The sequence below is a fragment of the Aythya fuligula genome, chromosome 28 (genome assembly GCF_009819795.1).
Source record: "Aythya fuligula isolate bAytFul2 chromosome 28, bAytFul2.pri, whole genome shotgun sequence".
In the NCBI taxonomy this organism is placed as follows: Eukaryota; Metazoa; Chordata; class Aves; order Anseriformes; family Anatidae; genus Aythya; species Aythya fuligula.
The window spans coordinates 1,529,012-1,544,871 of record NC_045586.1 but is presented as its reverse complement, the minus strand read 5'-3'; the positions used below and the strand labels follow the sequence as shown (position 1 = coordinate 1,544,871).

At 63.8% G+C, this 15,860-nt stretch overlaps 1 protein-coding gene across 1 annotated transcript; it reads right to left on the bottom strand.

The window, feature by feature from the left end:
• Positions 1–34: 34 nt before the first annotated feature.
• On the bottom strand, positions 35–5,274 carry LOC116499542 (ETS translocation variant 3-like protein). Its single transcript, XM_032204296.1, has 6 exons — positions 5,214–5,274; positions 4,814–5,051; positions 3,719–3,866; positions 3,503–3,605; positions 1,856–2,169; positions 35–61 (listed from the first exon to the last, which is right to left on the bottom strand). The coding sequence occupies exons 1-6, from the start codon at positions 5,272–5,274 to the stop codon at positions 35–37; spliced, it is 891 nt and encodes a 296-aa protein (XP_032060187.1).
• Between the last annotated feature and the right edge of the window lie 10,586 nt (positions 5,275–15,860).

Below are 15,860 nucleotides of genomic sequence, written 5' to 3'. Positions count from 1 at the left end.
GGGGACACTTAGGGGACAGTTGGGGTTTGGGGTCTTAGGGGGCAAGAGGGAGTTTGGGGTCCTATAGGGGAAAGAGGGGGTTTGGGGTCTTAAAGGAGTGTGGGGGGGTTGGGGTCTTATAGGGGTAGTGGGGGCTTGGGGGACAAGGGGGGTGGGGGGCAGTTGTGGTCCTGTAGGGACAAGAGGGGGTTTGGGGTCTTATAGGGGAAAGAGGGGGGGTTGGGGGTCCTATAGGGGCAGCAGGAGGCTGGGGTCCTATAGGGGCAGTGGGGTTTTGGGGAGCTTTGGGGGTGGTGGGGTTTGGGGTCCTATAGGGGCAGCAGGGATTTGGGGGACCCTCAGGGCCACATCGGGGTGAGGGGGGTCAGAGGCACTGATTTGGGGGAACCTTGGGGACAGCGGGGATTTAGGGTCCTTAGGGGACAGCAGGGATTTGGGGGGGCCTTTATGGACAGCGTAGGGGGGGCAGAGGCACAGCGCTGGGTTGGGGATCTATAGGGACAGCAGGGATTTGGGGAACCCACAGAGACAGCAGGGATTTGGGGGAACCTATGGGGTCAGCAGGGATTTGGGGAACCCACAGGGACAGCAGTGATTTGGGGAACCTATGGGGTCAGCAGTGATTTAGGGGACCTACGGGGTCAGCAGGGATTTGGGGAACCCACAGAGACAGCAGGGATTTGGGGAACCTATAGGGCCAGCAGTGATTTGAGGGACCCACAGGGACATCAGGGATTTCGGGGACCATCGGGGTGAGCAGTGATTTGGGGAACCTATGGGGTCAGCTGGGATTTGGGGGGACATATGGGGACAGCAGGGATTTAGGGGACCATTGGGGTGAGCAGGGGAACCTATGGGGTCAGCAGGGATTTGGGGAACCCACAGAGACAGCAGGGATTTGGGGACTTGAGTGGGAAGCACAGATTTAGGGCACCCACATGGATACCAAGGTGGGGGGGGGGGGGGACACAGAGGGACAGCGGGGATTTGGGGGACCCTCGGGGCCACCCAGGCATGGGGGCAGCACCGATTTGGGGGGCCCCAGGGGGACACCGGGGGGTTTTGGGGTCCCATAGCGGGGTCCCAATGGCTGGGGGGGGGCAACCAGGACGTCGGGGATTTGGGGCCCCACAGGGACATCGCAGATTTGGGACCCAAAAACACATCCTGGGCATGGGGGGCACCGTGGCGGGGGGGGGCGGGGGTCCCCCCAATTTCCCCTATTTCCTCCCACCCCCCCCGCAGATTTCCCAGCAGGAAACCCAAGGAAAAAGTGAAAATGAAAACGAGCCGGGGCCCTGTTCCGGGAATCCCTGGGAGCGAGCGGTGGCCGCCGGGATCGCGCCCCCCCCCCCGGAACCCCACAGGGCTCCCAACACCCCCCCCACACCCCCAAAAATCCCCTTTTTGGCAGCCGGGGGACCCTGGTTTGGGGTGCGGAGGTTTTTTTTTGGGGGGGGCTTCCAGGGAGACGCCGAGCCCCCTCGCTGCACAACGCTTTATTTCGGAGCCATGCGGGGGCCAAAGTTTGGGGTTTTTTGGTGTTTTTTTTTTTTTTTTTTGGGGGGGGGGTCTCTGGGGGCAGGCGCGGGGACCTCGCTGCTGCTCTGCCCCCCGGCCGCCCACCCTAGGGGGGCTGCAGGGCCCAGCTGGGGGGCCGGGGGGGCATGGCTGGGTGCTGGGGGGCGAAAGGGAGCCCGTTGTCCCCCCCCCCGGCTGGGGACCCCCCCTTTTTGCCCTGCGGCTTCACCGCCGGGCAGCTGCGGGCGGTGGGCGCCCCGTGCCGGCCTTCATCATCCTCCTCCTCCTCCTCCTCCTCATCTTCATCCTCCTCATCCTCATCCTCCTTCTCCACGTGGGGGGGGCCCCCGCTCACGGCAGAGCCCCCGAGGAGCCCGGGGAAGGGTTTTTTTTGGGGGGGGGGGCAGTGGGGACCCAACGCGAAGGGTTCGGTTTTGGGGAGCCCCCCGGGGTTGGGGGTTCCCAGCTGGGGGGGGGGGGGCAGCAGCGGCAGGGGGGGGCGGGGGGGGTGCAGGACGTGGCCGGGGAAGGGGGCCCAGTCTCGTAGGGGGGGGGGCAGCAGCGGGTGGGGGAAAGCGGCCAAGGGGGGGAACTCCTCGGGGTGGCAGCAGGAGCCCCCCAGGCACGGGGGGGACGCGGAGCCCAGCCCTGCGAGCAGCCAGAGGGACGGGGAGCACCCTGAGAGCCTGGAGCGTAACCCAGGGTGCCGGCACCCCAGGGTGCTCCCCCCCCACCCCCCCACCCACCCCCCCTGTCCCCTTTTTTCCTTGTACCTCGCCTGGGCCCCAGCACCCTGCGACCCCCCTCCCCCCCCCCGTGTCCCCTCCGCAGCCGCTGGGTGCTGCTGTGGGACCGGCAACGGCACCGCCCGCACCCGGCCCTGCTGCGCGCACCCGGGGGGGGCAGAAACACAGCACCCACACACAGCACCCAGTGACCCAGCACCCACCGACCCAGCACCCACCCCCCCACCCACCCACCAGCACTCATCTACCCCAGCACCCACCGACCCCAGCACCCACTGCCCCTGGCACCCACCAACCCCAGCACCCACCAACCCCGGCACCCACCGACCCAGCACCCAGTGACCCGGCACCCACCACTCCAGCACCCACCAAACCCAGCTCCCACCAACCCAGCACCCACCTCACTGGAACCCACCAACCTAGCACCCACTGACCCAGCACCCACTGACCCCAGCACCCACCAACTCCAGCACCCATCTACCCTGGCACCCACTGCTCCAGCACCCACCTCCACTGGCACCCATCTACCCCGCACCCACCAACCCAGCACCCACTGACCCCAGCACCCACCTACCCTGGGACCCACCGACCCAGCACCCACCAACCCAACACTTACCTCCACCAGCACCCAGTGACCCCAGCACCCATGGACTCCAGCACCCACTGATCCTGGCACCCACCAACCCCAGCACCCACCTCCACCAGCACCCATCTACCCCAGCACCCACCAACCCCAGTACCCAAAGACCCCAGCACCCACCAACCCCAGCACCCACCGACCCGGTGCCCATTGACTCGGCACCCACCTCCACTGGCACCCACCAGAAGAGCACCCATTGACACAGCACCCACGGACTCCAGCACCCACCGCCCCTGGCACCCACCTCCACTGGCGCCCACCTCCCCCAGCACCCACCGACCCAGCACCCACCAACCCCAGCACCCATCTACCCTGGCACCCACTGACCCAGCACCCACTGACTCCAGCACCCACGGACTCCAGCACCCACCAACCTCCCCTGGCACCCACCAACCCAGCACCCACCTCCCCCAGCACCCCCCGCCCCCCACCCCAGGCACCCCGCGGGTCCCCTCCCCGGCTGGGTGGCAGCGTGCGCAACGTTGGCACGGGCTGGGTGCACGCGGGCGTGCGAGGCCTTTGGTTGTGCCCACCCTGAGCCATGCCCACCCTTGGGCCGTGCCCACCCCCCCCCCCCACCCCCCCACCCACTTACGGCTCTTCTCCAGCACCTCAGGGTGCAGGGGGTGCCGGGGACCCCGTGCCCACACCAACGGCTCCACCAGCGCCCTCCGGCTCAGCACCACGTTCTGCACCAGCTGCGGGGACCAACGGGGCCGTGACAGCTCCGGGGACGGGGGCAACGGGTCCCGGGGCGGGGGGGGCCGTGCCACCCCACCCCACACCCCCCGGGGGGCTGAGCACCCAGTACCTGGGTGGGCAGGGTGGGGGGCGCCAGCAGGGCCGGGCAGCGGGCGTCCCACAGCGGGCAGTTGACGAAGATGAGTTTGCTGAAGTTGAACCTGTAGGTGAAGCGCTTGCCCTTGGTCTTGTGCAGGATGCGCTTGTTGTAGTAGTACCTGGGGGGGGGTCACGGGGGGGGTGGTGTTAGCGGCACCGGGGGGGTTGGCGGGCACGTAGGTGGGTGTTGGGGGGGGGTTCAATGAAATGCTGGGGATGTGGAGAGCTGCAGGGAACCACTGGTTGTGTCCCCGCTGTCCCCATACGGGGGCTGTGCGCATGGGGCCAGGACTGCCCGCTCCTGTGGCCACCGTGTCCCCGAGGGCTCTCGGTGTCCCCCAGGGCTCACAGAGTCCCCCAGGGCTCTTGGTGTCCCCAGGGGATCTTGGTGTCCCCCAGGGCACTCAGTGCTCCCCCCCCCCCCCTCCAGGGTTTTCAGTGTTCCCCAGAGCTCTCGGTGTCCCCAAGGGCCCTCGGTGTCCCCAGTAACTCTCAGTGTCCCCAAGGGTTCTCAGAGTCCCCCAGGGCTCTGGATGTCCCCAAGGGCTCTCAGTGTCCCCAAGATCTCTCAGTGTCCCTGAGGGCTCTGGGTGTCCCTGAGGGCACTTGGTGCCCCCAAGAACTCTCTTGGTGTCCCCCAGGACTCTCGGTGTCCCCAAGGGCTCTTGGTATCCCCAAGGGCACTTGGTGTCCCTGAGGGTTCTCAGTGTCCCCCAGGGCTCTGGGTGTCCCCAAGGGCTCTCGGTGTCCCCAAGAACTCCCTCAGTGTCCCCAAGGTCTCTCAGTGTCCCCAAGGGCTCTTGGTGTCCCCCCGAGGTCTCTTGGTGTCCTTGAGGGCTCTCGGTGTCCCCAAGAACTCTCGGTGTCCCCAAGAACTCTTGGTGTCCCCCAGGGCTCTCAGTGTCCCTGAGGGCACTCGGTGTCCCCAAGAACTCTCTCGGTGAAACTGCGGGCTCTGGGTGTCCCCAAGGGCTCTTGGTGTCCCCAAGGTCTCTCAGTGTCCCCCAGGACTCTCGGTGTCCCCAAGGGCTCCTCGCCCCCCCCCCCACCCCATTCCCTGCGGCACCTGAGGGCCCGGCTCAGCTTGTCGTAGTTCATCTGGGGCTTGCATTTCCTCCGGCCCCACAGCCGCGCCACCTCGTCGGGGTCCTTGATGACGAACTCCCCGTACTCGCCCTGCTGCCAGGCGATGACATGGCGGAACTCCTCCTTCTGCAGCAGCTCCAGGATGAAGTGCCAGAGCTGGATCTGCCGCGAGCCGGGGCTCGACTCGGCCTTGTACGCCCAGTCGGGGAAGGCCAGCCCTGCGGGGCGAGCGGCGCGCGCTTAGAGCCCCGACGGCCCCCCCCGGGGGGCACCGGGTGATGCCCCCGCTGCCCCCAACCCCCTTGGGGTGGAGCGCTGGGGGCACTCGGTCCCGTGGGGTGCTCCCCAGTTGTCCCAGTTTGGCCGCGCTGGGCGCTCACCTGGTACCCAGTAGGAGCCGGGCAGGGCGGGCAGCGGGGGGGGCACGCAGCCGCACTGCATCCCGCAGCCTGCGGGCAGAAAGCAGAGGGGCAGTGGGGTCCCCAACCCCTCCACGCCGTGTCCCCTCGTGGGGACTGTCACCTCCTCACTCGGGGGGGTTGGGGAGGGACAGGGGGGGCTGCGGTGCCCTGGTTGGGGGTCTCAGAGGGGGTCCTGGGGCCACCAGCCCTGGGGATGGAGGATGTAGGAATGGGGCTGGCCGAGAGGGATGGGGAAAACCCAGGATTTGGTCACCCCTGGGGCAGCAGCAGGGCAGAGGGAGGGGTGCAGGTGGCACCCAGCACCCCAACAGGTTAAATCCCTCAAAATTCCCCATTCCTCCTCTTTTTCTGGAGCAGCTGGGGGGGGGCGTTTCGGGCCTCCCCGTGCCCCAAAGCACCTCCAGTCCCCGGGGCACGGCCGCATCCTGCCCCCCACTCACCTGCGGCACCGCTGGGGACCTCGTCCCGGGCAGGGCGAGAGAAAACGTCTGAGGGTCTTAGGGAGAATCACCTCCATATATACGGGGAGGGGGTGGGTTACGCGTAAATCTTCTTACCCCCCCCCGGCAGAGAGCGGAGAAATTGCTGGAAAGGTGCAGGGGGAGCGGGGCCGGGCGCTCTGGGGGCTCCCACGGTTGGATCCTGCCCCCGCAGCCCCCTCCCGGTCCCTGCTCCCCCCATGCTGGAGGAAATTTCCTCCCGTGGAGGAGGGAATTATCTCAGATAGAGGAGGAAATTTGGGGCATGGAAGGGAAAAGGATGGAGAGACCGAGCCCCGCTCGGGGCACATCCCCTCCTGCTTGTTGGCGCACGGGAGGGCGAGGGCTCGATGCTCCGTGATTTATCTGAGCGTGATTCCAGATTCAAGGGAAAACGGGGGAAAAAAAGGAAAAAAAAAGAAAGGTTGGGGGCGATGGGAGGTGGCGGAGGGGAGCTCGCCCCGTGCCGTGCCCCTCGGGGCGGGCTCGCTGCGGGCTCAGCCATGGGCCCGGCGCCGTCCCAGACGGGTAAATACAAGCGGGGCAATGCGGGGTGTTTGGATTCGAGCAGAAATGCAAACAGGCCCCTGAGAACAGCAGATACAAAGGGCAGGAGGCGAAAAACCGCCCCGAGGGCTTGCTCGGCACCAAGCGGTTATGAAAATGACTCTTGCCTTTTCTTCTTGCCTTTTCTTTTCCTCCTTGTTTGCTCTCCTCATTTGCTTTTCTCTCCCCGCTTCTTTATTCTCCCTCATTAGCGAGGGCCTCGCCGCCTCTTTCAAGTCTCTTGCCTGCAATCCCGCCGTGCCCAGGGCTGTGGGGTTAGGGCACTTCCCCCCCCCCCCCCCCCAGAGCCCTTTGGGGACCCCAGGGTGCGGGGGTGTCACCCTGGGGTGCCCCATCCAGGGGCAGAGGAGGGGAGCGGGGACGTGGAGGAAGGAGGCGGCGGGCTCCGAATTTGGGGCTGGGGTCCCGCTGCCTTGCTCAAGGAACCCGGACACCTGGGTGTCCCCCCCCCACAAAGACGTCTGTCTGTCCGGGGTGAGATCTGGCCGGATTCCTGCCCCTTTATCTCTCCCAAATCCCGCTCCAATCTCCTTAGCCAGCCCGCCCAGAACCTCCCGGGCATCGCGCGCGGAGCAGGCAGAGGTGAAGGGCCTGTTTGTTTAAAAGCATTTAATGCTATTAAAACAAGCGGATTAGGGGCCATCGGAACAGCAAGGGGCCGGGGGAGTCCAGCAGGGTGGGCTGGGGGGCTCTGGGGCCACCCCCTGTGCCCCCATCCCAGGTTATGGGGCAGGGAGAGGGGCTGCCGGCCGTCCCCGTCCCCAGAGCGATGGGGATGGAGCTGTCACCGCTGCCACCCCCGGTGAGAAGTCCCCCCCCCAATTTCCCAGGGCTGGGAGCCCCCCATGCCTCAGGGTCGGACCCCAGCCCCAAATCCGTCCCGGGCTCCGGTGCTCGCAGCGGTTTCCCTCCTTCCCTCCCTCTCCTTCCCTTCCTTCGGTCTCCAGGGGCTGTGGGATTTAAAAGGCTTTTGTAACGTGCTCAAACAGAAACCCTAACCCGGGAGGGACGCCGGGGACAGGGGGTGAAGGTCACTTCGGAAAGTCAAAGCCCCGTGAGCGTCCTGGCAAGGGGTCAGGGCTGGGGGGCTCTGCGCACCCCCAGCAAGCGGGAGCGATGCCGTCCCCGGCCCCCGGCTCCGTCCCCGCTGCAGGTGATGCCACGGGAATTAAACGCGGGTCCCTAACGAACAAAACCAAAACCTGGGGTGGGAGCAGTGCTGAGCCGGGGCAGCGTGTCAGGGGCTGGATACGGCCACCGTGGGGTGCAGGGTGCTGGGGACGGGGGACACGGGGACGCCGGCTGCTCTGGGACAGACACCGGGCTGAGAGCAGCCGCGCATCCCCGCTCCCCAACTCGCTCCTGCGACGGCTCCTGCGGAGGAGCAGGGCTGGGATTTGGGATGGGATATCGGCCACTGCATCCCCTGAGCCTGCTCCTAATCCCCAAAGCTCTTTGGGGTTTTCCCTCGCTGCCTAAATCCGCTTCGGTGCTGGCGCAGCGGCACCGACCTGGCTGGACGCGAGCACCGTGGGGATGCTCAGCCGGGGGGAACGATTCCCCAAACCCTCCTCGGGAGAAGCCATCCCCTCAAATTTCCCCTTCTTCCCCCTTTTTCCCTTCTCTCTTGCAGGTCATCCAGCAGAGAGACGCAGCCGAGTCCACCTGGAAGTTGTCTGCGGGGCGAGACCTCGGGGAAACCGGTGACGAACGCGCCGAGGCACCGAGCAGCATCGGCGGCACGAGGCTGCCACCGCCGTGGTGACCCCGAGCATCCGCCACCACCCCCAAAGGACACCCCAACAGCACCGGGGGAAAGAGCGGGGTGTCCGGGGACATCCCGTGCCCCGTGCTGAACGGGCACGGGACCTGCTCCGGGCACTGCTGGGGCTGGGATCCCCCCGGGACCCCCGTGCGCACGGCCGGGGCGCCTCGCGGCGGGACCGCTGGCACATCTCCTACCTCCCGGCTGCCGCTCGGCGTCCGCCTCCCCGACGCGCTCCTCGCCTCTGTCGCGCCCGACCCCGATGCATTTCATCGCACGCCGCGTTAGGGTTACTTAAAATGAAAACCCAGTCCTCGGCGCTCCCGGGAGGGCGGCCGTGGCTGCGGAGACAATCGCGTTAACCCCTCACCGGCCGCGGGCTGCCGACCGCTGCAGCCGCCCGATTGTGGCAGCCGTGGGCTCTTCCCCATCCTCCTCCTCCTCCTCCTCTTCCTCGCGGGCAATGGGGATGCCCCCGGGCCCCTTTGTGCCCGATGCTGGGGTTGTACCTAAGGGACGGGGCTGGCAGCGGGAGCGGGGGAAGTGGGTGGGACGCGCTGCCCGGGACGGGGTTCACCGGCCCCGGCAAACCTTGGAGCCACACAACCGAGCACAAAGCCCAGAGGCAGCCAAATTGCCAACAGCCCGACCCCGCTGGATGGCTCCGAGGTCATTCCAGCCTCGTTTTCCCCATCCAGACCTTTTTTTACAGGGACAAGGGTGCACAGGGGCTGCTTTGCCCCGAGCCCGGCACATCCCCAGTGGGATGCTCCATGGCCAGCCACCAGAGTAGGAGCTTGGGGTGGCCGCCAGGGCCGGGCACTGCCACCAGCTCCATCCTGGGATGCCACCAGGCGCGTGGGGTCTGGCACAGGCACAAAACCCCCAGAGGGCAGTGGGTTTCACCCACCCTACAAAGCCCCAGCTGCGGGAACGGCCCCGTTCCCCATCCCCTGGTTACTCGAGGGGCTCAGCTCCAGAGGAGGCAGCAGGGAGCAGCCCCGGCCTCCTGATCGAGATGGGAGAAGCATTGCCGGGGAATTAAATTCTGGGGTTGTTTTCTGGTTAAATCAACCGAGGCTAACGTGATGGAAAGCGATACCGGGGTGGGGTGGCGGTGGTGGTGGTGGGGGGGGAGATGAGTGACAGGCGGGCGCGTGGCGGCACGGCCGGGGAGCGGGCGACGCACGAGGGCGCGGGGCAGGGCGGGAGGCAGCGGGACGCCGCTCGACGCCGCGGCACCTCCCGGGCTTTTGGGGCCGGGCTCGCCCCGATCCCAGGCGGAGCAGCGCCGCTGCCCGCGGCCCGAGCCCAGCCGGAGCCAGACGGACGCGCCCGGGCAGCGCGGCGGCCGGGTGGAGCCGCCGCTCGTTTCTTGCCGATCCAGGAGCTCGCTGCGAGTCCTGCAGGGCGTAGCCGGAGCGCGGCTGCCCACCCATTGCGACACCCTGAGCCACGGCGGCGCGGTGCCAGGGCCCCGGGCGCCGCGAGCTTTGCCTACCAAAGCGCCGCGCGGGCTCCGGCTCCTTTTGCTTTCCCTCCCCTTAATTTGGGAGGAATCGCCCGGGCGGCTCGCTATCTGTTCAGACTTGAACGGCTCCCCAGAGCGGCACGGGGAGGGAGCGGGGCCGCCAGCCCCCACCACGCGAAGGGGACGGGGACCAGATCCCGGTCCCACGCCGCTGGCTCCGGGAGGTGCCGGGCGATGCTCCCGGGGCAGCCCCGAAGGCCCCAGGAGGGCAGCGGGGGGCACGCGCCTCCGCCTCCCTGTGCCCCCCCGTGATGGCCCTGGGGTCAACGTGTCATTTCTCACGGGTTAATTCCCTCCTTGCCCTCTCAAATTAAAATAATAGGAGGAGGTGGGGCAGGGAGGCAGAAAAAGGAGAGGGCACGGAGAGCCCCGCTCCGCGGGGTGGGAGCAGAGCCGATGGTGACCCCAAAAAGGGGCTCCAAGCGGTTGGGGTGTCTGTGCGGCCGTGAGAGGGAAACGGCCAAATGCAAGGGAGGCGATGGCAAAAAGAAAAGGCAGAACTGGGACAAAAAGGGAGCAGGGAGGGAGGGAGCCGTTGGGAAAAGGGAGCGGGAGCGAGATGAGAGGAGCAGAGGGGATGGAAAATAGGAGAAGAGTGGGAAAAAAGGGGGCTGCAAGAGGAGGACGGGAGAAAAGTGAGCTGGAGAGAGAGGGGAGAAGGAGAAACAGCAGAAAAGGACGGGAACGTGAATGGGGGAGAGGAGAAAGGAGGCAGCAGCGGCAGCAGGGGTGCTGGGGGACTGCGCCAGAGCAGGATGCGGCCGGCACGCGGGAGCGCACGCGCCTCTCCGGTCACCGAAGCCTCTTCACGTCCCATTAGCAGCAATGGAAGGTGACAGCTGCAGATCGATAACAATCGCGGCAACAGACTCGGCGTAATAAACCCATCTCGCTCACATTTCTGAGCGCCCCGGCCCCATCCAGCGCGACGTCGTGCTCGGCCCACGTGCCGGCCGGGATCGGGCCCCGGGGCTGCGCGGAGCCGGCGGAGGCGGCGGCGCCGCTCGTCCCTCCTCCCCGCGGCTCGGCTGCCAAGGGAGGATTACGGCACCCGAGGCAGGAGCGGGGCTGGAGGTGGTTTTAATTGCCCCGGCGTGCGACTGCGCCAGGGGGAGGCAGGGACGGGAGGAAAGAGCTGGGGGGGTTTGGCGCAACCTGCAAATTTGGGGTCTCGGCAGGCTCCCCCCGCCGCCACGTCCTGGCAAAGTCACCCTGCGGAGCAGAGCCCTGAGGGGATGGGATTTTGGGGAGCCCCCTTGTCCCCCCTCCAGGCAGCACCGACCCCTGCGGCTGGTGGGCTTCATGCAAAGACCTTGAAAGCAAAGCCAGGCAGAGCTGCCCTCGGCCCGTGCGTGGGGAGAAGGGTGGGGGGAATCCCCAGCAGGGCGCGGAGCCCTCCCACGCACCCAGCTGCGTGCGAGCCTCCCCCCAAAGCCGGGCACCCTTCACACATCGGCTTTGGGAAGCCCCCGAGCCGTTCCCCCACCCCATAGCATCGGCCCCATAGGGATGCCCGGCCCCAAAGAGGGGGTTTTGGTCCTGTGCACGCTGTGAGCGCCGCAGCTGGCCGGGGAGAAAGAGATTTGGGGACCCAAGATGCTCGGGGTTGGGGGGGAGGAGATGTGTGGTTTTTTTTTTTGTTGTCCCCCCCCCAGCGTGTGCCTCTCCGTGCCGGGGAGCGGGGCTGGGAGCAGATAAAGCAGCGGCCAAATGAGAACTGAGATAAAGCAATTACCTGATCAATACGGGTGAAATTGAGTAATCTGGCAGATCAATAGCACCGGCCCCTCCCGCCCCGTGCCCTCCGCTGCGGAGCTGAGCACCCCCGAGGCTGCCGCGTGGGGCACGTCGCCCCCCCGGCCCCCCCCTCCCCACGGCAAGGACACGGGGACCCACAAAAAACCTTGGGGGGGGGTCAAGGAGATGGCAAGGAGATGCAGGGAGAGAAGCTGCCGATTCCCTGCTCCATCAGCGACCCCCCTTTCCTCCCCCCGGGGGCTTGAGAGCCCCAAATCTCTGCGAACCCCCCCCCCAAAATAAAAAAAAACCTCGCTGCCGCAGCTCTGGGAGAGGAAAGCGAGGGAAAGGGGAAGGGGGAGCTGGGCTGGGGGCTTTCCCGCAGCCCCCCCCCGGCTCACGTCGCTGCCCTGAGCCCCCGTGCGGGGGCTTTGAACTCGGCTTTTGGCTGCGCCGGTGTTTGGAAAGGAGGGGGAGCACCTGGCCGGGAGCGCGCAGGCAGGCGAGGAGCCTCTAATCAGCTTTGCCATCAGCTCCAGGCTCCCAGAAAGAGCTGCTGGGGCCGCTTTGGAAAATTACTGCTTTGATTTTACTGGAAGTTTCTAAATACTCAGCTTTGGTTTTCCAGCTCGGGCCCAAACCTCCCTTATTTTCCCTGGAAAGCAGACAGCGTTCGGCTTCGGAGAGGTTGGCGGGGGGGCTGGAAGAGGGCTCCCTTGTAATCACAAAATTGGAAAAGCGGCTGCGAAGCTGCCTTTTCCCTCCTCATCGAGGAGCTGGAAGGGCGGCTGCAAAATTTCGGCTTTTCCCCTCGTTCCCCTGCCTGTTCCCTCTCCAGGGTGGGGCCGAGCATCCCAAGCGAGCGCTCGGGGTGCGAGGATTTGGGAGGCGCACGGGGGATGTCTCCTGCAGCCCCCAAAGCTCCAGATCAGGGAAGAAAAAGCAGCTCCGCAGCCCGTGTTTGGACGGGGAGCATCGTCCCTCCCTCACCTCCACTGCCAGCTCCGCTGTGTGGAAACATTTTCTGCCTTTGGACCTCGCGTGGGGAATGCACGGAGAAGGAAACGTTGGCGGAGGGGGGCTCGCAATCAGCACGCGGGTGTTTTGGGAGCTTCCCACCAGGCCCAGCTCGTGCTGAGGATGCCTCAAAACCTCGGGATGTTGGCCTCTGGTTCAGGGCACCCCACAAAAGCCCCGCACGGTGCCGACCCCGCAAGATGCGGCGAGAGAGAATTTGGGCACCAGCGGGCACAGAGCCCCCCGTGCCAGGGGTCTTCCATTCGCCACCTGAGGCCTGCTGGCATGGGAAGGGCTGCTAAGGGAGGATTCGCCCTCAGGACCCCAGCATAAGTGTCCTGGGAATTACCAAGGGCTTAATTAAACGTGCACTGCTCGTTAGATTCGTCGTGGGTTGAGGGAAGGGAGAAGAAAACTCGAGCCAGGGCTGCCCCGGTGCCGGGAGCAGAAGAAAAAGGCCTGGAAAGGGGACGGCGGCGACGCTGAGCTGCGTGGTGCAAGCACAGGGCCGGGAGCCAGCAGCTCCAGCCCCTAATCCCCTCCTGACACAGATCCCTCTCTGTGCTCAAGGAAAAAAAAATAAAAATAATAAAATAATAAAATCAAATAAAGCAGCCCCGTCCCGCCTCCCCAGACAGAGCGGGGCTGCTCCACGCCTCCCCTCGGCCCCTCTTCCCAAGCCCCTTTCCACTGCAGAAACGCACTTAAAAAAAAAACAAAAAAAACACACAAATTGGCAAAAAGCCCGGTCAACAACGCGCTGATTTCAGGGCGTGGATTTCAGCCAGTTTTAGTTAAATTTAGTTTCAAACGGCCTCAAGAGCGGCGCAGCTGCCGAGCCAAGAGGCTCTGGCGCGAGGGATGTGCGGCAAAAACCCGATCCCCGTCCCGTGGAACACGAAGCCCGGCTGCCAACGTGGGCTGGGGGGGAAGAGGCTCTGCCCCGTCGTGATAGGAATGGGATCGTGATGGCAGGGATGGGATCGGGACCGGACCCAGGACCCGACCCCGGACCCGCAGCGGCGCTCACCTGGGGCAGCGTCTCCTCCCTCGGGACCAAGGAGCCAGTGGCGGGTCGAGGAAACGCAGGGTGGGAGCCCCAAGAAGCGAGCTAGGAGCAGAAATGCTTATTTAAAAGGTTTATTTAACTTTTAATTTGAGGTAAAATACTTTTTTTTTTTTCTTTCAACTTCCATAACAAAATACAGAGCTATCAGATACCCCTGGAAAAAATATGTATATTATACATATATTTCTATAACATTACATCATATATATATAATATATATATGCAAACTTTTTTTTTTTTTGAAGACTTTATAGAAAGTGGAACGTCTAAAGGCACTGCACAATGGAGTATTTAAGGACTACTTTACATTGTTATGTACATATACACACACACTTCTCATCCTGCTCGCCGTGGACAGCTCAAGCCAACCAAGTCCCCGCCCGTATGTGTATGCATCCCTACTAATCCCTGCTGAATCGAGTCTAGTAAAGTCAAAGAACATGCCTCAGGAAAAGTGTTTTGTTTTTTTTTTAAAAAAAAGAAAACTTTCTATCGGTAAATACGCTCTCCTTAAAAACACTCTAAAATCGAACTTTGTCTTGAAAAACAAATCTGATTACGATTATTTCAAACCAAAAGAAGAAACTCATTTTTTTTTTTTTTTTTAAAACCCACCAGGATCCATAAGACAAAAAAAAAAGAGAAAAAAAAAAGTTATTTTACAAACAAAAAAACATAATTATGGAATAAATAAAAACAAGGGACAACCGAGCGCGGGCTGGAAAGGTCCCGCGGGGACCCAGGGGGCCGCCGCCGTGGTTAATGCTTCTGGGGGGGGGCTCCTCCGCCGTGCGCCCCCGTGGCCGTGCCGAGACCCCCGTGGGGATCACAGGGGGGGGTCCAGGTCGGGGGCTGCAGCGCTTGGAGTCTCGGGGCCCGGCCGGTCCGCGGGACGTGCTCACCGCTCCGGGCAGACGCGTGGCTAATCCTCCCTGCCCTGTCTTGATCGGGTTATTTTTTCCCCCAAACTCTCGGCTTGGCGGCTGGTTGTCCGATTAAAGTCTCTTTCCTACAGATTCTCTACGACTAAACAAAGCAAAAAAAAAAAAAAAAAAAAAAATGGTTTAAACATTAACATGCTCTTGATTAATTAATACAGGTGGACGTTGAGATCTCAACCATTTAAACTTTACAAGTTTAAATATTTTGGCACATCGGAATATATATAATTTTTTTTTTTTTTTTCCTTTTCTTTTCTTATTTAAAACGTTATTTATAAGCGTGCTCCCCCCCCCCCCGGGGCGACGCCGCCTTGGCCGGGAGGAGCCCCAGCCTTGCACCGCGGTGACCCCTGAGCCAGCGGGGACGCGGGTGGCACTGCCGGGGATTTATTTATTTTTTTTTTTGGGGAGAGGGGGGTTCCTGGTGTCCCCCCCCCCCCCCATACCCCGAGGCGCAGCCCACCGCCCGCAGCCGGTCCCTGGTCCGTTGTCCTGAGAACCTGAGTCCTTTATCCCTGAACGCGGAGCTCCCGGTTTGCAGTGCAATGGCTATGAAGAAACAACCCCCCCCCCCCCCCCAAAAAAAAATAATAACACCCCAGCCCCCAAACCGAAGGGTTTTAAAGCCAAAACGACGGTCCAACTCCATTTGTTTCTTGTTTTTTTCTTTTTTTTCACCTTAAAGAAGTGCGACCAGGGCGGCGCCCCCCCCCAAACGGGAGCAGCACCCGCGGGCTCCGGCACTTGGGTCACGAGGGGGGGGCGCCGAGACGCTTATAGGGTGTGGGGGGGGGGGGGGAAAGGCCTCGTGTTTCTAATTCCTGAGTTCACGCTGACGGCGGGGCTGCGGGGAAGGGACAGGAGGGCGAGGGCCCCAGGGGCTCCCTCCCCGCTCCTCCGGCCCTCGGAGGTAAATCAGGGGGGACGAGGCAGCCCGGGGTTGGGGTTTGGGGGGGGGGGGCACAAGCCGTAGCCCCCTCCCCAGCTCCCCTGAGCCCCTTCCTCGTGCGGTGCCGGCGTTTCCCTGCCTACCAGCGCTCCCTGCCCTCTTCCACCAGTTCCTAAGCCCTCGACTGCAGAAATCCGCCCGCACGAGGCGCCGGCCGGGAACCGCGTGGAATTCGTTGCGCCGTGGATTCGGCTCTACCCATTTGTTTTTGTTTTTTTTCTTAAAAAAAAAAAAAAAAATGTTCCTTTCAAGGAATCGTTCGCAATCCATCGTGATGGCAGCGGGAGGGAGCCGCGTTTCCTCGGCGTAAATCCGGAGCCTGAGTTAATCAGCCTAACGAGAGACGCGGCCACGGAGGGAAAAGAGAAAATTTCGAGCAACCGCGGCGAGACCGACGCTGACACCGCCTCGAGAGCAGCTCCCGGCCGCCTCCGACCCTGCCCCGGGGGGGTTCCTGCGGCCACCAGGCTCAGCCCCCCCCTCCACCGAGGAGCCCGAGCTCGGCCACACGCCCCTGGCACCCGCACGGGCTCCTCTTGTCACCAGCCCC